Source organism: Salvelinus alpinus, chromosome 26, assembly GCF_045679555.1.
Source record: "Salvelinus alpinus chromosome 26, SLU_Salpinus.1, whole genome shotgun sequence".
Lineage (NCBI taxonomy): Eukaryota > Metazoa > Chordata > Actinopteri > Salmoniformes > Salmonidae > Salvelinus > Salvelinus alpinus.
The window spans coordinates 19,149,264-19,176,614 of NC_092111.1; the positions used below are offsets into that span (position 1 = coordinate 19,149,264).

The following is a 27,351-nucleotide window of genomic DNA, read 5'->3' on the forward strand; positions in this document are numbered from 1 at the left end:
CCATGCGTCCTCCGAAACACAACCCAACCAAGCCGCACTGCTTCTTAACACAGCACGCATCCAACCCGGAAGCCAGCCTCACCAATGTGTCGGAGGAAACACCGTGCACCTGGCGACCTGGTTAGCGCGCACTGCGTCCGGCCCGCCACAGGAGTCGCTAGTGCGCGATGAGACAATGATATCCCTACCGGCCAAACCCTCCCTAACCCGGAAGACGCTAGGCCAATTGTGCACGGACCTCCCAGTCGCTGCCGGCTGCGATAGAGCCTGGGCGCGAACCCAGAGTGTCTGGTGGCACAGCTAGCACTGCAATGCAGTGCCCTAGACCACTGCGCCACCCGGGAGGCCCAGTGTGGCTTTTTTATGGGGGTTATGGAGCAGTGGCTTCTTCCTTGCTGAGCGGCCTTTCAGATTATGTCGATATAGGACTCGTACTTAATTACTTAAGTATCAAAAGTATGTATAAATCACTTCAAATTCCTTATATTAAGCAAACCAGATGGCACCATTTTTTATATATATATATATATGTACGGATAGCAAGGGGCACACTCCAGCACTCAGACATTATTTACAAAAGATGCATTTGTGTTTAGTGAGTCCGCCAGACAATAGGCAGTAGGGATGACCATGTGTTCTCTTGATAAGTGTGAATTTCACAATTTTCGTGTCCTGAAAAGCATTAAAAATGTAATGAGTACTTTGTGTTGTCAGGGAAAATGTATGGAGTAAAAAGTACAATATTTTCTTTGGAATGGAGTGAAGTAAGAGTAAAAGTTGTCAAAAATATAAATAGTAAAGTAAAGTACAGATACCCCAAAAAACGACTTAAGTAGTACTTTAAAGTATTTTTACTTACAGTTGAAGTCGGAAGTTTTTATACACTTATGTTCGAGTCCTTATAACTCGTTTTTCACCCACTCCACAAACTTCTTGTTAAAAAACTATAGTTTTGGCAAGTCGGTTAGAACATCTACTTTGTGCATGACACAAGTCATTGTTCCAACAATTGTTTACAGACAGATTATTTCACTTATAATTCACTGTGTCACAATTCCAGTGGGTCAGACGTTTACATACACTAAGTTGACTGTGCCTTTAAACAGCAACAAATTACAGAAAATGATGTAATGGCTTTAGAAGCTTCAGATAGGCTAATTTACATAATTTGAGTCAATTGGAGGTGTACCTGCGGATGTATTTCAAGGCCTACCTTCAAACACAGTGCCTCTTTGCTTGACATCAGGGGAAAATCAAAAGAAATCAGTCAAGACCTCAGAAAAAAAATTGTAGACCTCCACAAGTCTTGTTCGTCCTTGGGAGAAATTTCCAAATGCCTGAAGGTACCACGTTCATCTGTACAAACAATAGTATGCAAGTATAAACACCATGGGACCACGCAGCCATCATACCGCTCAGGAAGGAGACGCTTTCTGTCTCCTAGAGATGAACATACTTTTGGTGCGAAAACTGCAAATCAATCCCAGAACAACAGCAAAGAACCTTGTAAAGATGCTGGTGGAAACAGGTACAAAAGTATCTATATCCACAGTAAAACGAGTCCTATATTGACATAACCTGAAAGGCCGCTCAGCGAGGAAGAAGCCACTGCTCCAAAACCGCCATAAAAAAGCAAGACTACGGTTTGCAACTGCACATGGAGACAAAGATTGTACTTTTTGGAGAAATGTCCTCTGGTCTGATGAAACAAAAATAGAACTGTTTGGCCATAATGACCATCGTTATGTTTGGAGGAAAAAGGGGGAGGCTAAGGTGTATGTAAACTTCCGACTTCAACTGTATGTCATGTTTTTGGTCATGGGCACAACCTGAATAAAGGTTTGAAACTAATAAGCTAGTATTCTATACTGTATATGTTGAGCTTTTTATCTGTAAACTCAATGAAAAACCTGCACAGCATGGCACATTGATCCACCTTTGTACTCACTGTCCACCAAGAATCAGAATATTCAGCCTCCATTTCATTGGGGGTGGAGTTTGGTTGGGCAGATTAGTACTTGTCAATTACAGACTGGCACTGTGTAGAGTGGGCAGCAGCAGGATGTACAAGTCCCTGTAACATTCCTCAATGAGATGGAGAGAACTGCAAATGGAAAGATTATGTCTTAATCAAGCTATGTGAACTGGAAGAAAAGTGCCCCTGAATCAATATACTATCTGATGTATATACTGTTTTTCTTTGTTTTGAGAGCTTTGTAATTGTATTTGTAATAGTATTGTACAATAAAGAATATGTTCATAACACACAAGTCCAAATTAATCAACTTGAACTGAGTCACTTGATTCACTTTTTAAACCATCAGACTTGTAATTCAGCAAAACACAAATGGACCTATTAGACATTCCATTTTATTTGACCCTTTTTCACAATCTTCTTGGAAGACATCTCATTCTGTATATTACATTTTTTCTTTATTTTGGCCAAAGGGACTTTGGTCCAAAAGCAAAGCAGGAGCTCAAAGAGAAAGACATGAAATGTTGAACATATAGTTGATAGTGAATAGCTACACATCATGGACCAATAAGACATCTACCACCATCAACTGACAAATCAGTGCACAAACATTGTCTGTTAATGCTGCCATTACAAAGTAGAGGTCCCACACCTATATACCCAAATATACTATGCGTTTGGTGTCGCGTTGCCCGAATTCACCTGAGGTAAATGAAAATCAAGGTTCCTGTGTGGAACCAGGGGTTATGGTGATAGGGCAGCTCAAGTGCAGGGATTAGATTGGGGGGCAATATTTTTCTAAAACAAGGATGAAAAAGATGTGAGACTACACATGAAACAGCACATAGGTTTTTCACATCCCATCAAAGAAAACCCAGCTTGACGAAACAGAGTAGTAGACACTTGAAGCACTAAAAGTTAGGCCTTCAACTTCCTCATGTGGCGAGTGAGTTTTATCTAAGGCTGAGAATGAGTCAATTCAGTCTGAAACAATTTGTCTTTCCACTCAGTAGCCAAGAGTCAGTACAACAGAATGTGAGGCAGAGTTAAGTGCATAGTTATCTATTGCATCTTCAAGCTGGATGGAGATGGACATCACAGCTAGATCAGGAATGAAGATCCTAAACAGTCAACAGATTCTAAATTCAGGGGCTCTATTACTCAAGCTCAGCTCTCTTATAGTAAGGATGTACAGCTGTAGTGCCAGTAACAGTGTAACGTTACTGGCACTACATGTCCCATAACATGTCCCCTAATGTCCCATAACATGTATATTTCTGGAAGACCAAAGATTGAGGATCAGGCCATTCCCCCAGCAAATGTAAGAGGTCTCTTTGGAATGCATTAACAGAGAGTAAAATAAGACTATATTGAGAGGTCAAAGCTGACTATCCATCTGTAAAACACATTTATTGGCACCAAGTTCAACACTATGGAATGCTGTCTGTTTTCCTATCTTCTGTAACTCTCCACAGTGGAGTCACCTTTCCAGCATGGACCTTTGACACCATTAGTCTGTTAAGCATTGAAATGTTTTGGACCAAAGTAGAATCCAATTACCTTATTCTGTCTCTACCACAATTCACATGTCTTTAAGGTTCTGTGATTGTTGGCTTCCACATTCTCCAGACTACATTCACCTACAATTATGTATCAAAATGGCTTCTGTCTGTCGATATGAACAACATGCGAATCAAGAAGGCCAGGTAAGAAAAAAATCAAAAAACACTGTTAATAAGATTAAGTGATAATAACCAAGCATTCTGTTTGTTTGGTCTGAAATGGCACCCCTATTCTCTACATGGGCTGCATTTAGACAGGCAGCCCGATTCTGAGCTTGTTTAATTTATTGGTCTTTTGACCAATCAGATCAGCTCTGAAAAAGATCTGCTGTGACTGGTTTAAAGACCAATCAGTGAAAATAAATGATCAGATTTGGGCTGCCTGTGTAAACGCAGCCATAGTACATTACATTTGACCAGGACTGTGGCCAAAAGTAGTCCACAATATAGGGAATAAAAAGTACATTTCTCCTCTTGGGCAAGGGAACGATCATGAACATAGATTTCTGGTAATGTTAGCCTCTGGATTAGTGGATCTTCATTAATCACGTGTAGGCAGCCCAGATTACCTGACCTAATTACCACACATCTAGATTGAGCAGTTCCACTGATCCCACAGAGCAGACTAAGACTGATTAGTGACATGAACACAGGCAGACCTGGGTTCAAATACCATTCCAAATCTTTGAGCATTTTCTTTAGTCTGCATGGAGTGGCAGGTGGGTGGGGTTTGGCCTTTTTAGCCTTTTCTATTGGTTCAATTGCAACAGGAACGCTTAAATCAAGCACAACTTTAGTATTTGAAATGATTTAAAAGCATTTGAACCCAGGGCCTGACCAGGAAGGACCACAAAGGGAAACAATGACGAAGAAAACAGAGGGAGCATAATAAGTGCTGTATAAAACAAACAATTATATTAACAGTGGTTAGGTAAGTGTCCAGTGGGGTGGGAACAGGTGTGTGTGTGTGTGTGTGTGTGTGTGTGTGTGTGTGTGTGTGTGTGTGTGTGTGTGTGTGTGTGTGTGTGTGTGTGTGTGTGTGTGTCTTGATTGGTTGGTTGTATTTGGCATTCATCACGGCATTGAGACAAAGGAGGGTGAGCACCGCCAGCGGGCAGGGGGTTAGTCAACGGGCCTGCCCTGGGGGGGAAGACACACAACTCTTCCTCAACACGCCATCTTCAGAAATTGTTGCACTTTGTCCTCCTCCACTGCGTCCGAAAACATGTCATAGTTCTGGAGGAAAGAGACCAAACAGAGTATAAGATATTATATAAAAGGGGGTCATAACATGCTTATGCCATCTTTAAGTTAAAACCTTTGCCTATACTCACAATCTTCATACCGTTTGACAGTGTTGTGGTTGTGTGTTTGTCTGATCTCACAAATCCTTACCCCACAGTACTGGTCCTCATTGAAGATCTGTGGCGGGACAGCCGTGGGGTTCCCTGCCTTGCTTCTCATCTCGTCCCTGACCTCTCCGCCCACTGAGATGTCAATCAGCTCATACTGGATGCTCTTACTCTCCAGGATCCTCATCACCTCCGCCTGCTGAGACTTCACCTGGAGGGGGAGAGGAAAGGGTCAGTTCAGGGTCAGGGATCCATTACCTTTTTCACACTACTGAGCCAAGCCTGGCTTAACTGATCCTAGCGGTACTGCACTGGCCTCATTATATATTCCACATAGTGCTGAAAAGTACAATATGAAAGTTTGGGTTGGTTCGATAGTGTGAAAAGGTTCAGTTTTACTAGTAGTACCAGGGACCAAACATTCAGATCTGTTTTGTTTACTGTCTGTGGTTAAAAAGAGATAGATGGGTAGCATTACCACTTCTGAGACAAAAAGGCCTAGTAGATATAAATAGTCTACTTTGCCTATAAAAGCTAGAGAGCTTATCTAATGTGTAGTTGATTATTAATTGTGCAATGCTATCTTGTTGGGCCTGGTTGCGGAAGTTGTGAGGATATGTTTGCTATGTGTAACCACGCCTAGGTCACCCACCAACTGCAGCCTGGCATTCAATGAGTAAGGCACACCAACACGCACTACTTAAAGCAGATTCAAATGTACACTAGAAAACAGGAAAGCTAGTGGCAAACCGAATGACTCAATCCCTTGCGTTTTTACATAGCCCATGGCTAAACATTTTCAAAGTCTTCAATTCAAAAATATCCTGAATCATATGACCCGATGGCTAACTTGGCAGTATAACGCAGAGCCCACCGAAAAACAAATCCCCCTATAATCGACACCAGATGTTTCACCGCGATTATTTGCATACATTGATTGTATCCAGGCGCAAGCGAATGCAAACTCTTGGGAAGTACACTGCAACATTTGTATCAATTTCACTATTTCCATTAAAAGCGAAACGCGTTTGTGTTTATAATGCTTTTAGACAGCATAAATCGTTCATATCCACCGTACAGGTAGGTAGGCATGTATACGATAGCAATCGTTGACAAGTAACCTAGTTGCATTTGTCTAGAGCAGCATCGATTGTTTGTATCAGGTAGGTTGCAGAATGCGAAAACTATATGTCCCCATTATTCTAATAGACCCGTGAGATCTACCGCCTAACGCAGACTGATAAAGGAAATACAACTGGACAATATGACTTCCGTCCACATTTTCGAGTTGAGTTTGCATTTCCTGGTGCGTTTTGTTAATCTCCAAATAAACCCGTTCTTCAAAAATCTTGCGATCGATTGTATGGTGGACTGAATTATCAATAACTCCACATATCAAAACAATTGCAATATTGACCTAATTTGCATTGTATGCTGATCAGATCCTGAGATGGATCGTTGACAGGGCTTTCGTTGGGTGTGTCTTTCAGACTGGTCCATAAAGGGTATCTGTTAGAAATGTATCCACCTGCAAGAATACAATGCATCAATAATCTCCGTTTCATCTCACCTCTCTGGATGCAGTAACGGTGGTATAATATAATTTGACGCCCATAGTTGCGATTCTCGATATCCCTTTGTGTGTTGGTCAGAAGAGCAGCTCTCTTGCCGTAGCCTACAATCAATCGCCTCTCCCTCCTGCGACTGAAAAGCCTATATTTGCTGTGTGGTTTAAAGGGCCAGTGCAACCAACCCTTAAGTCCTGTGTGTCGATTGAAGTTCTACTAGTTGGCTATTTGATGTGACTGTGACATGTACAGTACCAGTCAAAAGTTTGGATACAGCTACTCATTCAATGGTTTTTATTTTTTTATTTTTTTACTATTTTCTATATTGTAGAATTATAATGAAGACATCAAAATGATCAAATTACACATGGTATCATGTAGTAACCAAAAAAGTGTTTAACAAATCTAAATATATTTTATATTTAAGATTCTTCAAAGTAGCCACCTTTTGCCTTGATGACAGCTTTGCACAGTCTTGGCATTCATGAGGTAGTCACCTGGAATGCGATTCAATTAATGGGTGTGCTTTGTTAAAAGTTAATTTGTGGAATTTCTTTCCTTCTTAATGAGTTTGAGCCAATCAATTGTGTTGTGACAAGGTAGGGGTGGTATACAGAAGATAACCCTATTTGGTAAAATATCAAGTCCATATTATGGCAAAAACAGCTTGAATAAGCTAAGAGAAACGACAGTCCCATCATTACTTTAAGACAAGAAGGTCAGTCAATGCGGTACATTTCAAGAACTTAAAAAGTTTCTTCAAGTTAAGTCACGAAAACCATCAAGCGCTATGATGAAACTGGCTCTAATGAGGACCGCAACAGGAAAGGAAGACCCAGAGTTACCTCTGCTGCAGAGGATAAATTCATTAGAGTTAACTGCACCTCAGATTGCAGCCCAAATAAATGCTTCACAGAGTTCAAGTGACAGACACATCTCAACATCAACTGTTCAGAGGAGACTGCATGAATCAGGCCTTCATGGTCGAATTGCTGCAAAGAACCACTACTAAAGGACACCAATAAGAAGAAGAGACTTGCTTCTGCCAAGAAACACAAGCAATGGCCATTAGACCGGTGGAAATATGCCCTTTGGTCTGATGAGTAGTTCCAACCGCCATGTCTAAAGGCAGTGTACAAACCAGGAATAGGCCCCAAACTGGAATCAGACACCCAGACTCTATCCTGGCAAGCCTGATCAATCAGCAACATTCAACATCATTTATTGATCAGTGTCAAGTTCAGGCTGGGACTGGCAGGGAAATGCTGTGTTCACTGAAGGAAAGCTATGTGATCTCAATGTCAAAGTCAAAGAATAAGGAGAGGTGAAACTGCTCGGACAAACAGATCTCATTGTGGACAGAGAGGCTGACACAAGTATACAGATACTAAACCTAAGATACTTTTGGTATACTAATGTCAATATTATAATTTGCGCACTTAACGCCCTTTGGTAAGTTCTGATATTGTTTGTTCAGTGCCTTTAGCCACTGCCGCCAGCCAAGCCACCCAGCTCAGCTCCTCTTTATCCCATGTAAGAAAAACCTGAATCAGCAGACAAAGCTGGAGCTAACCCTACACTTGGACTTTGTCCACATTCTCCTGCTGCCTGGCTCACAATGGAAGGGAACAGGCCCGTTTCCCTCTGCCAGTGATGAATGTCTACATCACCATGCCAAGCTCAACTAGTTTCATTAGCATACTGTTGACAATTACATCAGTTACACAGAGACCAAAGTAGTCTTGATTCAGATTTACAAAGAACTGTTATTTACTTATAGTTCCAATGGGGGTCTTACCATATATTCCATTATTGCACCTGAGGTTATTCCATTGACTTGGACAGTGTTTATCACAAAAACAAACGTATTGCCTACTATAAATAGCCTCGGTGGGGTTGGATCTTTGATGCTTAGTGACAGTCAGTGGAACAGGCACTGTGTGGAGCATTTTCTACTGTGGATCACTTTCCGTCTTTCTTTAATGAAGAGCACAACCAGAGGACAAATAACAGTGATAATTTCAGCACTCTGATGGGACATAGAACAGTAGGCTGTAATGTGTCCATGTTACATCAATCAAACCAACTCCTAGGGTTACTAAAGTAGGCTCCAAATGTTACATTCGTTCTAGTGATGTAATATGAAACAAATCAACCTGCTATATACAATATGGAGACAATGGATGGATATGTGAGCTATTCCCATGGATTCGTGGCATACCGATACATATTGTGTTTCAGATGAAATTATTTTTCTGTCCACAAGGGGGCAGCGATCCCCTATATTTCAACACCTCTGCTTAACATCGTGAAATGCTTGGAGACAGAAACGATGCAATATACTGTGGCAGCAATGTAATGGTTACATCCTTCATAAAAGGGCCAATCAGTAGTTGAAGCATAAATCAAATGTACTCTGAGCCACTGTTTCGGTAAAAGGCTGAGAGACGGGGCTGGAGAAATGTAACCAGTCTAAAATGCAAGGATGCAAGGACTGACCATCCATGAAATCAAAATGATAGTTTTAACCATGTTTTGATGCTTTACAGTGTTTGTTTACATTGACTTTGTTTACAAACATTGGAGTAAAAGAAGCTGTATTTTGGGCTGTGATGGGGAACAACAGTTGAACTAAGCTCCAGGGTTGGGGTCCATTCCATTTCAATTCCAGTCAACTTAGAAAGTAAACCAAATTCCAGTTCCAAGTTTTCCTCATTGAAAAACATTGAAGAAAATAGGAATTAGAATGTCATTGTAATTCCTGAATTGACTTGAATTTTTATGTCATTGACCCCAACCCTGCAAAACTCGAGGTATTTATAAAGTTATATTCTTAAAGAATTAATGGGTACATATAATTCATTTATATGTCCCAAAATGTATGTAGCAACTGCTGATTCCCACTCTTAAAGAGATTATCCGGTACTTTTGTATACACTTTTTAGCCAGTAGTTCTGAAAGTAGCGCTGACAAGCCAAAAGTCTCAGAAAATTGCATACTACATCACAAATGTGCAGATATCACCACATCATTGCTCTCTTTCCCTCTACTGTGTGTGCGTCTTGCTAGCAATCACTTTCAAACTAGGGATTTTGTGGCTAATTGAGGTAAGACAGTAATTCTGCTCATAGATCATGCATGTATGAACTACACATTGACACATCCAGCACAAAACCGGAGGTTGAAAAAAAATACTAGTCGCCAAAGTACCTGAGCATGTCTTTAATATTTCACTGGGGGGAAGGAAGTTTGAGGTTGCAGTAATAATGAAAGGTAAGGGGTGTGGGCTTCAAGTAGTTTTTATTGCTGTTCTACAAATGCCATAAAGTTAACAAAGTTCTGAAATGTGAAGGCCCTGCAAATTGTTATGATTCCTGACATGTCATAATAACACTGCATTGCTGTGAAGGTATTTTTTTGCATCAGTCAGGGGAAACTATACCTCCCACAGGAGGTTGGTGGCACTTTAATTGGGAGGACGGGCTCGTGGTAATGGCTGGAGCGGAATCAGTGGAATGGTATCAAATACATCAAACACGATGCCATTCCATTTGCTCCAGCCATTATTATGAGCCCTCCTCCCCTCAGCAGCCTCCACTGATACCACCATATGGCACAATCAGAGAGTAATGGACAAAGGGTAAACATGAACAAAGCCGGTCCCAATACACTCCCTAGCCCTTCTCATTGGCCATATCCCTGTGATTGCAGGTCTGTAAGGTGGAAGCAATATGGTGGAAGCTCCAACACTACACATATTACCTATCACCCTTCAGATCTGCAAACACATAAGGTTTAATATGGCAAAGGGAGAAGGCATGGGGAACCAATTGGGATTGGCTATGTGTGTTGCAATGTATAAAGGGAGTTGTCCTCACACCTTTATTCAATCCCATTGGCTGAACTAATGTTTTATTATAGGTCACCATGGTGATCGTCCAGAAAGAGCCAATTAGAGCCTGTCTCTGGTTTACATCACAGCACTGAGTGAAGAGTGTGTCCTGGCAGTGGTAGACCAGAGTAAGAGAGGGAACTCTTTTCTCCTCATGGTCAATCAAAAGGAAAATGTAGCAATGGAACATAACCTCATCAACAATTTACAGATGTACGATAATGTACATTACATACATAATTTGACACCACCATGCCAACTGAAAAACAGAGAACTACTAAGCAAATCTATTCTAGGATTACAGTGAGCAATCATAGCAAATATAGAAAGTACTATGCAAGTTATCAACATTCTTACATCTCATTGAGGCTTTGTTCAGTGCTAGGCTAGCCTGGTTCCAGACCTGTTTGTGCGGTCTTGCCAACTCTTATGGTCACAGATCTGTGACCATGCTAGTGATAGGCTTCCTCAACTTCCATTATGTAAAAGGTAAACAACACTCTCTCAAGGACACAGGTGCTGTAGAGAAACATAATATTATAATATAAATGTACATTTCAAAAACATTTACATTTACATTTAAGTCATTTAGCAGACGCTCTTATCCAGAGCGACTTACAGGCAAGGAAGGCAGTGTGTGTCCAGTCAACCAAGGCCACATTGATCACTTTGGTACCAACCCAGCGGGCAAAACTGAGCAAAAGTTTCTGGCTGTAATAACGTCAACCCATTTCAACCGGTTTTGCCCACTGGGAAGTGATTATAACTTTCCTACCCTCTTACATAGTCTCCAAGCCAATTCATTTGGACTTGTCTCTGCAGTCAAGCAACCGTTTTACTTTCCTCGCCATGAAGACTGCTATACAGATACAGACCACCTGCGTGGCTCCATACTGAACCAGATAGATAGTGGCTGCTGTTCCTCCCTCTCCGTGTAGCTGTGTGTAGAGTGGCCGTCGGCCCAGGTAGTCCAGGTGAGAGGCCTGGATCTGACAGAGGGTACAGATCACCAAGAAGATGTGGAACAGCTGGTGGCCCTGCCCCAGGAAATCACAGTGGCCTGGGAACAGACGCTCTGGAAGTGGGTTGGTGAAGAAGAATGCACTGGACAGGAAGAAGGCTACCTGGCCCACATGGAAGGATATAGCCGGGTCGCCGACTACGCCACTGGCCACGGCAGTGATGTCATCACTGTGCGACGTGGGCCAGAGGAGGAGGCGGTGGAACACCGGGCTAGTATCCCAGGCATAGGCCATAGCTGAGGGAACCACCTGCCCCACCTTCCGGACCCAGACCCGCAGGCTGTGGTTGCGATACTTCCCATAGCAGCAGCCCAGGCAGGACAAGCAGCAGAGGAAGGTGGCAGTGGGCATGAAGACCGAGGAGACCCACCGGTGGTAGTCTGGTTCCACAGCATAGTAGAAGTGAGCCACGGCGCTGCCGTACTGATACTGAGCCACTCCTACGTAATCCAGGAAGAAGAAGCAGTAGTGGTAGAACTCTGATTTGGCGGCCAGGAGGTGGGCTACAGTGCTGCAGGCCATGTAGGCCAGGGAGGACAGGAGGAGGATGAGGAGGGGCCAGGCGTGGGCATCATGGATGAAGTCTACCGTCTCAGCCAGCTGGAGGAACTTGACCAGGACAAGGACAGACCCCAGCAGGTGGGTCCACACGTTGATGGTCTCGTTGTGACGCTGGAACAGCGAAAGGAAGTAGTACCTGTATCGATAAGGAGACGGGACACCATTATGTTAGCTTCAGAGACGGGACACCGTTATGTTAGCTTCAGAGACGGGACACCGTTATGTTAGCTTCAGAGACGGGACACCGTTATGTTAGCTTCAGAGACGGGACACCGTTATGTTAGCTTCAGAGACGGGACACCGTTATGTTAGCTTCAGAGATGTCTTTACTATAATAAAACCGGATGTTCTACATAGCATTGTGGGTATTGTAGTACACCCTGTTACAGTACCTCCAGCCCTGGTGGAGCGGTCGGTAGCCGGCGTGGATGTAGCGCTCTCTGAAGAACCCAGGAACTTCGGTGTCCCGTAGCGTGCCGGGCATGGAGGGGGCGACCTCTGTCAGCATCTGGGGCATCGCCTGTACCTGCTGGAGGTTGATGAATAGACGCCCAATCCTCTCCATGACGATCGTTGCCATGAGGGATGGTCTGATGGATGGTGGGACTGTTATTGTTGCTGGCTGGATAGTTTCAGGAGAATGGCAACTGAAAAAGAAGGAGAGTAACACCATTAGAAAAGCATTTAGCATTCAGAGCTGGCCTACCCTAACACTTAAAAGGCTTAAAAACAATAAATAAGTATAAAAAGAGGTTTAAAATTACTTAATTTATTTTAAAACTGCAGAGTAAGTAAAACTATTTGTAGTAAAAACATCACCTTTGTTGGAGGACTCCACAAACACATCTGACACAGGTTAAAAAGACAAGTTCCGGGCCTCCCGGGTGGCGCAGTGGTCTAGGGAACTGCATCGCAGCGCTAGCTGTGCCACCAAAGATTCTGGGTTCGCGCCCAGGCTCTGTCGCAGCCAGCCGCGACCGGGAAGTCCGTGGGGCGACGCGCAATTGGCCTAGCGTCGTCTGGGTTAGGGAGTGTTTGGCCGGTAGGGATATCCTTGTCTCATCGCGCACCAGCGACTCCTGTGGCGGGCCGGGCGCAGTGCGCGCTAACCAAGGTTGCCAGGTGCACGGTGTTTCCTCCAACACATTGGTGCGGCTGGCTTCCGGGTTGGAGGCACGCTGTGTTAAGAAGCAGTGCGGCTTGGTTGGGTTGTGTTTCGGAGGACGCATGGCTTTCGACCTTCGTCTCTCCCGAGCCCGTACGGGAGTTGTAGCGATGAGACAAGATAGTAATTACTAACACAATTGGATACCACGAAATTGGGGAGAAAAAGGGGGTAAAATAAAATATATATTTTTTTTAAATGACAAGTTCCTTCAATAAATAGAAACACTCACTACCTGCTTCATCAGTCAAATTACTTCAAAATGAGTCTCTAGTCCAAGTGAACGTTCTCCTTCACAGTTTATCTGTAAAATCCTCCCACCTCAGAAGAGAGGACTAGCCTGGTGAGTGCATGTTCAGTCTGGTTTAACCAGGCAATCAGAGGACACCCTTCATGCTGGCCCTACCTGGCTGGGCCACCAAGGCCGCAGGGGCAGGAGGCCAGATGACAACAGACCTGTTCTGACTCCTGCAGCAGACCTGCCAATTTATTAGCAGTAGTTAGCCTTAATCTGCAGTTAACCTTGCAGATTAGGCTACTATACTGTCTATGGACCTTGCCCTGAGCTTCTAATGCTCAGTGTCTGATCCATTCTTTCTCTCTGTAGTTTGCACTCTAAACAGTGATAGGAGGGAAAGGAGCGATGCTATAGGGGATGGGGGACAGGGAGGGAGAACATGAACTCTTCCACCTTGAAGATGAACAGAGAAAAGATAAGGATATCTTTCTAAGCAGTGTGTTGTATAAACTTAACCCTTATTGCTCCTGTAAATCACTCTGGATAAGAGTGTCTGCTAAATGAATAATATGTAAATGTGATGGTGGTCTAATAACTAAACACACATCTGATTCAAATGTATACATTGAAACAGATAAAGTCACACTTGAAATGTATTTCTAATGCAGTTTCAATTCATAATACACTCGCCTTCCTCAGGGTGAAAACTCAAACGTTGTCCTCTCTCTCTCCGTGTTCTTCTGATCATAAGATGCAAGCAAGTTTTTATCAAGTACTAAAATGTTCCTTTCCTGAACTGGTGAAAGAATGCATTTTCAGATGCAGACATACTATCAGACATGTTTACACAGTAACTTCAACTTTATTATTAGGTACTGGCCACATGCCCACATCTGATAAAACAGAGTCGCTAATGAACAGAAATGTAGCTGCAACACCTTCAAAACGGGATCCTTACATGATAACAAGGCAAATTCAGTCAAATCTCAGCAACACCTATTCCCTACTGTCAACCCTGTCAAGTGTTTGCCTATGGCTAATGTGACTGAGGAATTTACACGGTGGCACCCACTGACTAAATATCGTTGACACACAATAATAACTCAATCAAGACCTCACATAAACCTACAGTATAAATCTCTCCCTCCAGCCTCTCCCATGTTTGAGTGACAAAGGCTGTGGAGAGAGGCAGGCAGAGCAATCAGTGAGAAATTCATTTCTGACATTGCTCTCTTCCAAAAATCAGAAAACCCTATTTCACGCCCATCAAATACTATAATTTAACATGTTGACATGCATTCAATTTCATTTTGTATAGGCTATACTTGTGCTCTTTTTGCGTACACTGTTTCACGTGATAAGTAAAAAGTTAGAGAATATTGCACAAGACGAGAGAGGAAATACCAATGCATGTGGGTGTTCTTCTTCCTCTTCAAGGCTACTACTGTAGGCTTACTTTATTAGCCTACATCAGACGGCTCCTGAACACTCCGCGCAGCAGGACCCTCCGCGGGATCTTTCACCTTCAGATGTGATGATCGTCCGACTGTGTCCGTCATTGTCCCCCTCGGACAGTAATCGGTCGGTCACGCCTCCCCGACCGGTGACAGCCTTGTCAACCACTCAGATACTGGAATGCAACAGATGCGTGTCTTATATGAACATGAGGTGTCCAATGGCAAGTAAGTAGGCGGTCGTTACAAGCAGAGGAGAGAGAGAAGAAATGTGGTATTTACCTTGGCTACAGGAAACTGGCGTGGACGTATGATCGACTGCGAACTGTCCCTCATACCTTTAGGACTAGTCACCGTGCAACTGTTTCTAGTCAACTTTAGATTTCCCTCTGTTGTTTCATATGACGGTGAAATTCATTAATGAGTTTATACAGTATCAAGGGATGAATACTGAGAGAATAAATAACGAGATTTCTTTGAAAAACCGCACCCTATTAAACTGGAAAATGAAAAAAGTGAGAACTCCAAGTTTCAATACATCAAAAACGAAGTATCCTAGATTTTGGCCTGCTATAAAGCTTCTACGTGGAGTCTAAATCATGTAAAATGTAATTTAAGTCCCAATGGTATAAAACGCTGCAAATACAACAACAACAAATCCAGAACGTGGGCGGTATTAGGAACATTCTTTTGCATGGATGTGTCCGAACGTGGTATCAAGGCACGAAGCATTGCACAATCTCAATCTCCTTTGGAAAACTTTCCTTCCTGTGTGTTTAACATTCAAAGCATTGACATCATTATTCAAATGTTTGGGGCTTATACAGTATGTGGGTCTCAGTTCCTTTTAAATTATAAATATTTCATAATCTAGCATTATCAGCAAACGCATTTGATGTACACAATCAGTTTCTTTTTAAACTGCCCTATCCTATTTGTGTCTGTAATTTGGTTACTCAGTATTGCCTGCCTATTAAACCAGATTGAAAACCATGCCAGAGATGTTTGCCAGAGCATATACAATGTACCAAACTAAGAATGAACAGCTTCAGATAATCAACAAAGGTCTGCTTTGTAGATTGAAAGCTCCCTTCAAAGGGTGCAGACAATTATATAATATGTTGACAGTGCCAATTTGGGCAGTGTCCCATTGGCAGTACCCTACTCATTGGATGTGGAGAAGGGGGGGGGGGGGTATTCTCCTCTTCTAATGAAAGACCCACTTTAGCTATTTTTGATCTATGATAAAGGGTAAAAGGAGTGTTTTTGGCAGCTCCAAGCTAGTTCTTAGAATTTGGTTGAGTTTTCCTTTTTTCCCTAGGGTTCCAGGGTTGACTATTTTGCTTCATGGTATCCAGAATATACTGAAGTATCCCTTGAGGGATGTAGTGGTAAAAACATGGGTGGGTGAAGTCTAAACTCTGTAGGTGGGTATACCCCAAAACACTAATCTAGCAGAACAGGTGGGTAAACCACGAAATGCAAAATAGCATTGAAGGGATAGTTCACACAAATTCAAACATTTCATGTGAGTTTCCTGACCCTGTAAGCAGTCTATGGACAAGGTATGACAGCAATCCATTCTTTGGTTTAGTTTCCCATGCTAACATGAATCATTTGTGGCACAAATCCTAAGTCATTGGACCAATATTTTTTTTCAATAAAAAAAATATATATTTATTGAATATTCGAAACATACAATATACTTGCAGTGGAGCCGCTCAACAACTACATCCAACAGACTCCCATTCAGAGCAACACACAGAAGCATCCAAGGTCAATGCCCTGCTCAAGGGCACATTGACCGATCTACCACCAGGCCAAAAAACGTGAACCCGAACCCTCCAAGATCCCCCCACAGTTCCCCAATAGCTGTCCCTCAACCATTCGAGACCCCTCCCACAGCCCCTCCCCCAAGAAACCCCCGAATGCACCAACAACTAAGAGAATTAACTAAAGAGAAAAAAGGAAAAGACAGAAGAAAACAGCAAACAACAATACAAAAAATGTATAAAACAAAATAATAAATTTAAAACAAAGGACATCAAGGACAACTAAAATCATTACAGCAATGCCTACTGTATACGTTTGTGTGCATGTCTGGCACTATTAAATGTTCTTGTATGTGTTTATTTGAATGAGAGTGTGTGTATATGCATGTGTACAAACACCTGCACGGCATCAGCCTCAGGCAAACCGGCATTAGCTGTATAAACACTGCCAGTTAGTGTCATTCAAATGTACTTTTTATTATGTTTTATTTTTTAATTAAAAAAAAAAACTTTTATCTTTGACCATCATTCTATCTCCCACACAGCAACTCCACTCCCACTTGTCTCCAATTCCACATACCAACCCTCAGCTTCCCTCAGCCCATCCCATCTATCTTTGCTGGCCAACCACTTCGGATTTCTACGCAACACGTATCTTTCAACTATGCTGTGATGTTTAACGTACAATTTCAATCTATCTAATCGAATAGAATCCACAGATTGCGAGTTAAAGATAGTAAAAGTATCTAAGAGTATTAGTATATTAGTAATTGACTGACCCGGTCTCTCCAGATCTCCTAACAGTACTATTTCTAGGGTCAATTTTAGATCAATGCTTTGCATTTTCAGCCATTCCTGAACCTGAGACCAGAAACAGGATACCTGAGAGCAATACCTAAATAAATGGTCTATTGATTCTGTATCCTCACAACAAAATCTGCAGAGCTTCGATGATCTTATGCCCCAAATATTCTACATTTTGTTGGTGGCAAGAATTCTACATAATAATTTTAGCTGAAAAGCACGAAGTCTTGAATTTTGCGCTGTTTTATATATCAACTCATACACCGTGTACCATGGAATCGGTACATCAAAAATCTCTCCCCAACTCTTTTGCAACCTGTATGGCACAGTTGTCAACATCATTGGACCGATATTAGCATTTTTTGTAAATCGTGTCCAAATCATCCGCAAGTGTCTAAAAAATGACTGTAAAACTCAACAAAGTCACTGAAAGATGTTTTGAACACGATAGCCTTGACCAAAATGTAATTTTCTAATTTGGGTGAATATGCCCCTAGTTGGGTTCCTGGGTGGCGGTCTAAGGCACTGCATCTCAGTGCAATAGGCGTCACTACAGTTCCTGGTTCGTATCCATGCTGTATCACATTTGGCTGTGATTGAGAGTCCCAAAGGGCGGTGCACAATTGGCCCAGCGTCGTCCGGGTTTGGCTGGGGTAGGCCGTCATTGTAAATAAGAATTTGTTCTTAACTGACTTGCCTAGTTATATAAAAATCACAACATAAAAAAAATCCCGTAAAAGGTCGGTAAACCCTATTAATAAAGTTAACTGAGTTTTTACTTGAATTAACCCTCCCTCCTCTGCTTTCAAGGTATTTGTTAATGGTCAGCTATCAGCAACCTAGAAAACAAACAAGTTTAGGTTACTGTTAGCCGACATTCAAGCTTTTCTGGTTCGCATAATTGCTTGGGGCTTTTGAGTTGTTGTTCAGCCTTGTATTTACGAATTGCGTTAAAATATCTTTAACACCTAAAGAATGAAATTGCATCTGGTCAGACACAAACGCTAGCCTGCCCTACCGATTCTAAAGTTACATAACTTTTAGGGACAGGTTCACAGATTTAGATTCTCCATTGACTTTTTTAATCAAGGAGTTGTCTTAATTAACCTGTGTGTGGAAACCATTCCTCAGAATAGATTGCTACATGTATTTTGTGCCAAACTATTTGAAAATGTGAAATCCTTTAAGATATATCCACTGTGTGGCGCTGTTTCCTTTCACATTGATGTAGGTTATGTACAGAAATGTAGGGAGCGCAGATCCCACATATGTGTATCTCTTCATATTCTTGGTTGTGAGATCACAATAGAGCTTTGACTCTATACAGTGTTATAGAAATGTATGATCCAGATGTGCACAATGTACTAACCTTTTATTGAGCATCAATATCTCCAGCATCTTCTGCAGGGTCGTGCTTTGCTCTCATGAGTTGTAAAATAGAGCAGCCTGTGGACATTAAAAAAAATATCCAATCAATTTGATCAGACCCCTTTTAATGCACCCCCCCCCCCCCCTTTGTTGTTGTTGTTGTGGTCCCGTGTGGCTCAGTTGGTAGAGCATGGCGCTTGCAACGCCAGGGTTGTGGGTTCATTCCCCACGGGGGGACCAGGATGAATATGTATGAACTTTCCAATTTGTAAGTCGCTCTGGATAAGAGCGTCTGCTAAATGACTTAAATGTAAATGTTGTTGTTGCATTGTTTTCATGTCTTACACTTGTCTTTTCTTTTTTTAATGTTTTGCCGTCTTATTTCTTTTTTTTTTATATCATGTCAACAATTTATTTACCTGGTAATCAATCAATAACAACAATGTCAGCTAAGATGTTTGAGTCAGAGTGAGGGTAATGGCTATCCATTGTGTATCTACTTCTCAGATGGAAATACTCTATACTTTAACCTTCACTTCCACGAACATCTAGCTTTGTCCCCTTGCAATATATTGCTCTATGTATTCATCTTCCTGAAATGACCATCCACACTCATGACAAAACCTTTGGGAGTCAGTCAGTCAATATTATCCAATAATATATCAGTCAATATTCCGCATTATTGATGATATTCAAAACCATTGAGCCGGCCTGTCGTGACAGCATCATCACAAAACGTCTGTCAGCTGTTATACATCATAAACTATATGACCTCTTTAGGTAGCCTAGTGGTTAGAGTGTTGAGCCGCTAACCAAAAGGGTGCTCGATCAAATCCCTGAGCTGACAAAGTAAAAATCTGTCATTTTGCTCCTGAAAAGGCAGTTAACCCACTGTTCCCCGGTAGGCATTCATTGTAAATAAGAATTTGTTCTTAACTGACTTGCCTAGTTAAATAAAGGTTAAATAAAATAAATAAATAAAAATGGCAGTGTAAACACAACAAATAGCTGAAGGAAATGAACCTTCCATTCACCCAACTGTGAGGATACTGTGGTCTCTAAGGATTGCTTTGTACTGTCTATTTCCCTATTTCACGTTGTGATATATACAGTATGGGTTGTGGTTTCCTTGTGATGCCTATAGGTGTCAGCTAGGTAACCTCGTCCCCAGGTTAATTGCCAACAAGCCTTTGCTGGTGGACAAGACTAGGGGTTGGGTAACAGCGGTTTTGTGTCTGATACCTACACTGATTGATTCATTGTGATTGCCAAAAACCTCAGTCACTGTCTTATAAAGGTTCAAAGCTCCATGTGCCGTTTATTGGCCAACACATAATCAATATCTCCAACTGAGACAAAAGACAGCAAATCCATTGATGAGTGGGTTTAGTTATGGATGTTGAATGAGATTTGGTTGCAGGGAGTCACATATTACAGGATCTGATGTAAGTGGAGTGGCAGGTAGCCTAGTGGTTAGAGTGTTGGGCCAGTAATCAAAAGATTGAAAGATCAAATCCCTGACCTGACAAGGTAGAAACCTGTTGTTGCGCCCCTGAACAAGGCTGTTAACCCACTCTTCATTATAAATAAGAATTTGTTCTTAACTGACTTGCCTAGTTAAAAAAATACAGTGTAGATGAGATGAGAGATTTTTTGCCTATGGACATTTTTTATAAGTTAACTCTACATGTACTCCCGCACAGATGCACAGACACACACACACACACACACACACACACACATTATACAGACGCACACACATGCTGAAGAGGCTATTGTGAAGTAAACACCAAAGCCTTAATGATTCTTCTCTACAATCTCCCTCAAATCGTTGTCTTTCTTCTATTAGCTTAAAACACATCCCCTAGCCTTCTCTTTAATAATCTCTTCCTGTTCCTCCCGTTCTGAAAGACTTTAAGGCCATTTAAGGGGAATCTTTAAAGCTGTACAATGTATTAAAATAGAACCTCACCAAACATATTTCTCGAACCAGCTAAACAGGGCGCATCTGGAAAATAGACTTTGGTCTCAGCATTGACTCTCAGTCAAAATAAAGGTGAAATTAAAAAATAAAAGGTAATTACAGATATGAGGGTTGGGAGGATGTTCACACATTGACATTAAACATCTCAAACCTTTTGACTTGAAAAGGAACCTCAAGCTGCCATAAAGTTCCATCCGGTGCTAGGCTCCACATCATGGGGCCTAATTGGGTAGTATGGTTGAGGACCAGTGCTCGCTGGATATTGAGGTGGCATTTTGCTGGAGAATTCCCCTGGTTCTGCTAGGACCAGCCCGCTGTTCCTTCCTTCATTTTTCAACGTCTGCCTGCTTTTGCTGAGTAATTTGTTTTTGCCCTTCACACAGTATATCACCTGTCATGTCTAATAGAAGGCTGCATGGAGTACACTGAACCCAGCCACGTCCCATGGGTTCCTCTCTGCTTCCAGTTCCACCTTTGCATCGCCACAGATATAGATAGATAGCTTCTTTAACAGCTGCATCTGCTTCTGCTTCTGCCTTCAACCTGCACCCCCGCCCCACCTCAGAGTACTTCTCCTCTCTTTGTTGGATGAACCCAAAGCTTACACTATTTGTGTAATATATAAAGAGCAAATATTGATGTATTTGAAGTCCCATTAAACCACCTGAAAGCCATGATTTAGCTGAACTTAGGGGCAGTACATCACTGGCACTTGATTTCGGCAATGAACTAAAATATAAACACAACATGTAAAGTTTAGATCCCAGAAATGTTCCATTTGCACAAATTTGTTTACATCCCTGTTGTGAGCATTTCTACTTTGCCAAGATAATCCATCCATCTGACAGGTGTGGCATGTCAAGAAGCTGATTAAACAGCATGATTATTACACAGGTGCACCTTATGCTGGGGACAATAAAAGACCACTTTAAAATTTGCAGTTTTGTCACACAACACAATGCCACAGATGTCTCAAGTATTGAGGGTGCCAGATAATTTAATGGTAATTTCTCTACCATAAGCCACCTCCAACATCATTTTAGAGAATTTGGCAGTAGGTCCAACCGACCTCACAACCGCAGACCATGTGTATGTCGTCGTGTGGGTGAGTGGTTTTCTGATGTCAACATGGTGAACAGAGTGCCCATGGTGATGGTGGGGTCATGATATTGGCAGGCATAAGGTACGGACAACTAACACAATCGCATTTTATCGATGACAATTTGAATGCACAGAGATACTGATGAGATCCTGAGATCATTCCATTCATCCATCGCCATCACCTCATGTTTCAGCATGATAATGCACGGACCCATGCTGCAAGGATCTGTACACAATTCCTGGAAGCCAAAAATGTCCCAGTTCTTCCATGGTCTGTATATTCACCAGACATGTCACCCATTGAGTATGTTTGAGATGCGCTTGATCGACGTGTACGACAGCATGTTCCAGTTCCTGCCAATATCTAGCAACTTCTCACAGTCATTGAAGAGGAGTGGGACAACATTACCAAGGCCACAATCAACCGCCTGATCAACTCTATGCGCAGGGGATGTGTTGCGCTGCATGAGGCAAGTAGTGGTCACACCAGATACTGACTGGTTTTCTGATCCGTGCCTCTACTTGCTTTTTTTTAAAGGTATCTGGGACCAACAGATGCATATCTGTATTCCCAGTCATGTGAAATCCATAGATTCGGGCCTAATGAATTTATTTAAATTGACTGATTTCCTAATATGAACTCTAAATTAGTAAAATATTTGAATTTGTTGCATGTTGCATTACATTTTTTGTTCAGCATAATTACAAAGAGAAAATTGGGTTTTAGAGACTGAACAGTCAGCATTCTCTCTCCTGGCTGTCTGATTGTGATAGGGCGGATTGGGACAAAATTTCAGCCCTGGATTTTTTACACATAAGCCTACATCACTGCGCTGTGTAATGTTTTGGCTGTATGCATATCTTTCTGCCAAGAAGTGACCGGAATTTCAGCGAATGAAATAGGCGGGAAATAGACAGGATTTTTCAACCTCCAGTACCTTTGGCTATGTAACGTAACCAGACACCAGAGAGCTCATAAACTAAGACCCATTCGCTGGTTGAAGAGACTGAGATTCAGGAGTGAATAAACATTGCTGTAACAATTAAAATACAGACAGTTCCCAAATGGACTTTTAATGGTGCCCCCCCCGCAGGACGGTTGAGCTAACGTAGGCTAATGAAATTAGCATGAGGTTGCAAGTAACAAGAACATTTCCCAGATCATAGACATATCTGATATTGACAGAAAGCTTAAAATCTTATTAATCTAACTGCACTGTCCAATTTACAGTAGCTATTACAGTGAAATAATACCATGCTATTGTTTGAGGAGAGTGCAGTTATGAACTTGAAAATGTATTTATAAACCAATTAGGCACATTTGGGCAGTCTTGATACAAAATGTTGAACAGAAATGCAATGGTTCATTGGATCCGTCTAAAACTTTGCACATACACCGCCTGGGCTGGAATAATACATTATGGCCTTTCGCTTGCATTTCAAAGATGATGGTACAAAAAAAATATGTTTTTTTTCTTTCTATTATCATTCACCAGATCTAATGTGTTATAATCTCCTACATTCAATTCACAGTTCCACAAACTTCTAAGTGTTCCCTTTCAAATGGTATCAAGAATATGCATACAGTGGCTTGCGAAAGTATTCCCCCCTTGGCATTTTTCCTATTTTGTTGCCTTACAACCTGGAATTAAAATGGATTTTTTGGGGGTTTGTATCATTTGATTTACACAACATGCCTACCACTTTGAAGATGCTAAATATTTTTAATTGTGAAACAAACAAGAAATAAGACAAACGGAAAACTTGAGCGTGCATAACTATTCACACCCCCAACAAAAGTCAATACTTTGTAGAGCCACCTTTGCAGCAATTACAGCTGCAAGTCTCTTGGGTTATGTCTCTATAAGCTTGGCACATCTAGCCACTGGGATTTCTGCTCATTCTTCAAGTTAAAACTGCTCCAGCTCCTTCATGTTGGTTGGGTTCCGCTGCTGTACAGCAATCTTTAAAACCTCTTAAGGATAACCTCTTAACCCTTTTTTTCAATTTTCACCTAAAATGACATACCCAAATCTAACTGCCTGTACCTCAGGACCTGAAGGAAGGATACAGTGCCTTGCAAAAGTATTCATCCACCTTGGCGTTTTTCCTATTTTGTTGCATTACAACCTGCATTATAAATATATTTTTATTTGGATTTCATTTATTTGGACAACACAAAATAGTCCAAATTGGTGAAATGAAATGAAAAAAATAACTTGTTTCAAAAAATTCTCAAAAATGAAAAACAGAAAAGTGGTGCGTGCATATGTATTCACCCCCTTCGCTATGAAGCCCCTAAATAAGATCTGGTGCAACCAATTACCTTCAGAAGTCACATAATTAGTTAAATAAAGTCCACCTGTGTGCAATCTAAGTGTCACATGATCTGTCACATGATCTCAGTATATATACACCTGTTCTGAAAGGCCCCAGAGTCTGCAACACCGCTAAGCAAGGGGCACCACCAAGCAAGTGGCACCATGAAGACCAAGGAGCTCTCCAAACAGGTCAGGGACAAAGTTGTGGAGAAGTACAGATCAGGGTTGGGTTAAAAAAAAAAAAAAAAAAACTTTGAACATCCCACGGCGCACCATTAAATCCATTATTAAAACATGGTAAGAATATGGCACCACAACAAACCTGCCAAGAGAGGGCCGCCCACCAAAACTCACAGACCAGACAAGGAGGGCATTAATCAGAGAGGCAACAGAGATAACCCTGAAGGAGCTGCAAAGCTCCACAGTGTAGATTGGAGTATCTGTCCATAGGACCACTTTAAGCCGCACACACCACAGAGCTGGGCTTTACGGAAGAGTGGCTAGAAAAAAAGCCATTGCTTAAAGAAAGAAATAAGCAAACACGGTTGGTGTTCGCCAAAAGGCATGTGGGAGACTCCCCAAACATATGGAAGAAGGTACTCTGGTCAGATGAGACTAAAAAGGAGGTTTTTGACCATCAAGGAAAACCCTATGTCTGGCGCAAACCCAACACCTCTCATCACCCTGAGAACACCATTTTTCATCGGCAGGGACTGGGAAACTGGTCAGAATTGAAGGAATGATGGATGGCGCTAAATACAGGGAAATTCTTGAAGGAAATCTGTTTCAGTCTTCCAGAGATTTGAGACTGGGACAGAGGTTCACCATCCAGCAGGACAATGACACTAAACATACAGCTAAAGCAACACTCGAGTGGTTTAAGGAAAAACATTTAAATGTCTTGTAATGACCTAGTCAAAGCCCAGACCTCAATCCAATTGAGAATCTGTGGTATGACTTAAGAACAAATTCTTACTTACAATGACGGCCTACCCCGGCCAAACCCTAACCTGTACGACACTGGACCAATTGGGATTCCCAATCATGGCTGGTTGTGATACAGCCTGGAATCAAACCAGGGTCTGTAGTGACACCTCTAGCACTGAGATGCAGTGCCTTAGAGCGCTGCCCCACTCGGGAGCCCCAAGGTAACCCATACAAGGTTGTTTTGTGTCCCAAAAAACAAAAATATGTCCTGAGCTTTCTTAGAAACTCAGCAAAAAAAGAAACGCCCCTTTTTCAGGACCCTGTGTTTCAAAGATAATTCGTAAAAATCCAAATAACTTCACAGATCTTCTTTGCAAAGGGATTTAACACTGTTTCCCATGCTTGTTCAATGACCCATAAACAATTAATGAACATGCACCTGTGGAACGGTCGTTAAGACACTAACAGCTTACAGACAGTAGGCAATTAAGGTCACAGTTATGAAAACTTAGGACACTAAAGAGGCCGTTCTACTGACTCTGAAAACACCAAAAGAAAGATGCCCAGGGTCCCTGCTCATCTGCGTGGACATGCCTTAGGCATGCTGCAAGGAGGCATGAGGACTGCAGATGTGGCCAGGGCAATAAATTGCAATGTCTGTACTGTGAGATGCCTAAGACAGCGCTACAGGGAGACAGGACGGACAGCTGATCATCCTCGCAGTGGCAAACCACGTGTAACAACACCTGCACAGGATCGGTACATCCGAGCAGCACACCTGCGGGACAGGTACAGGATGGCAACAACAACTGCCCGAGTTACACCAGGAACGCACAATCCCTCCATCAGTGCTCAGACTGTCCGCAATAGGCTGAGAGAGGCTGGACTGAGGGCTTGTAGGTCTGTTGTAAGGCAGATCCTCACCAGACATCACTGGCAACAACATCGCCTATGGGCACAAACCCACCGTCGTTGGACCAGACAGGAATGGCAAAAAGTGCTCTTCACTGAGGAGTCGCGGTTTTGTCTCACCAGGGGTCATGGTCGAATTTGCGTTTATAGTCGAAGGAATGAGGGTTACACCGAGGCCTGTACTCTGGAGTGGGATCGATTTGGAGGTGGAGGGTCCATCATGGTCTGGGGCAGTGTGTCACAGCATCATCGGACTGAGCTTGTTGTCATAGCAGGCAATCTCAACGTTGTGCGTTACAGGGAAGACATCCTCCTCCCTCATGTGGTACCCTTCCTGCAGGCTCATCCTGACATGACCCTCCAGCATGACAATGCCACCAGCCATACTGCTTGTTCTGTGCATTATTTCCTGCAAGATAGGAATGTCAGTGTTCTGCCATAGCCAGCGAAGAGCCCGGATCTCAATCCCATTGAGCACGCCTGGGACCTGTTGGATCGGAGGGTGAGGGCTAGGGCCGTTCCCCCCAGAAATGTCCGGGAACTTGCAGGTGGCTTGGTGGAAGAGTGGGGTAACATCTCACAGCAAGAACTGGCAAATCTGGTGCAGTCCATGAGGAGGAGATGCACTGCAGTAATTAATGCAGCTGGTGGCCACACCAGATACTGACTGTTACTTTTGATTTTGACCCCCCCCCCCCCCTCTTTGTTCAGGGACACATTATTCAATTTCTGTTAGTCACATGTCTGTGGAACCTGTTCAGTTTATGTCTCAGTTGTTGAATCTTCATACAAATATTTACACATGTTAAGTTTGCTGAAAATAGATGCAGTTAACAATGAGAGGACATTTATTTTTTGCTGAGTTTATCTCCTAGATATAGGACAGACACTTCAAAACCTTATTCCCTATGATGTATTTTTTGACAGTCTTTTTTGCCATTTATGAATGTGTTCAGGGGCAGAATGACAGACTTGTCAGCTCAGGGATTCAATACAGCAACCTTTCAGTTACTGGCCCATCGCTCTAACCATTAGGCTACCTGCCACCCCTAACATAATGTAAGGTAATTCTGAGCAGGATTAGATGGTGACAAGGTTCAGGTAGCCAGGGAAGACCAGCCAATTGTACACCCCCCTATGGGACTCACAATCATGGCCAGATGTGAGAGCCTGGATTTGAACCAGGGACTGTAGTGACGCCTCTTGCACTGAGATGCAGTGCATTAGACTTCGGCTCCACTCGGGAGCCCTGCAAATGCTTAAATATATTATGATGATAACAGAGAAATTGCACAAAAATCCATTAAAAATAAAATCTTAACAGGCCTATGGGTCCACTCACTGGCTGGTTCCCTTTTTTCCACCAGCCCACC

The 27,351-nt window shown here is 42.4% G+C and overlaps 2 protein-coding genes across 4 annotated transcripts; both read right to left on the reverse strand.

Annotated features, from left to right (window-relative positions):
* Positions 1-2,350: 2,350 nt before the first annotated feature.
* On the reverse strand, positions 2,351-6,618 carry LOC139554869 (SH3 domain-binding glutamic acid-rich-like protein 3). The gene is made up of 3 exons (XM_071368092.1): positions 6,460-6,618; positions 4,933-5,100; positions 2,351-4,773 (listed from the first exon to the last, which is right to left on the reverse strand). The coding sequence occupies exons 1-3, from the start codon at positions 6,502-6,504 to the stop codon at positions 4,705-4,707; spliced, it is 282 nt and encodes a 93-aa protein (XP_071224193.1). The 5' UTR covers positions 6,505-6,618; the 3' UTR covers positions 2,351-4,704.
* A 3,122-nt stretch (positions 6,619-9,740) lies between these two features.
* Positions 9,741-14,968, reverse strand: LOC139554870 (membrane progestin receptor alpha-B-like). 3 transcript variants are annotated; one of them, XM_071368093.1, is made up of 4 exons: positions 14,740-14,968; positions 12,752-14,511; positions 12,325-12,579; positions 9,741-12,068 (listed from the first exon to the last, which is right to left on the reverse strand). In XM_071368093.1, the coding sequence occupies exons 2-4, from the start codon at positions 13,159-13,161 to the stop codon at positions 11,150-11,152; spliced, it is 1,584 nt and encodes a 527-aa protein (XP_071224194.1). In that variant the 5' UTR covers positions 13,162-14,511; positions 14,740-14,968; the 3' UTR covers positions 9,741-11,149. The 3 variants fall into 3 exon arrangements, with proteins under 3 accessions (XP_071224194.1, XP_071224196.1, XP_071224195.1); XM_071368095.1 differs by lacking the exon at positions 12,752-14,511 and having other exon boundaries at positions 14,792-14,966; XM_071368094.1 differs by lacking the exon at positions 12,752-14,511 and having other exon boundaries at positions 14,740-14,965.
* Between the last annotated feature and the right edge of the window lie 12,383 nt (positions 14,969-27,351).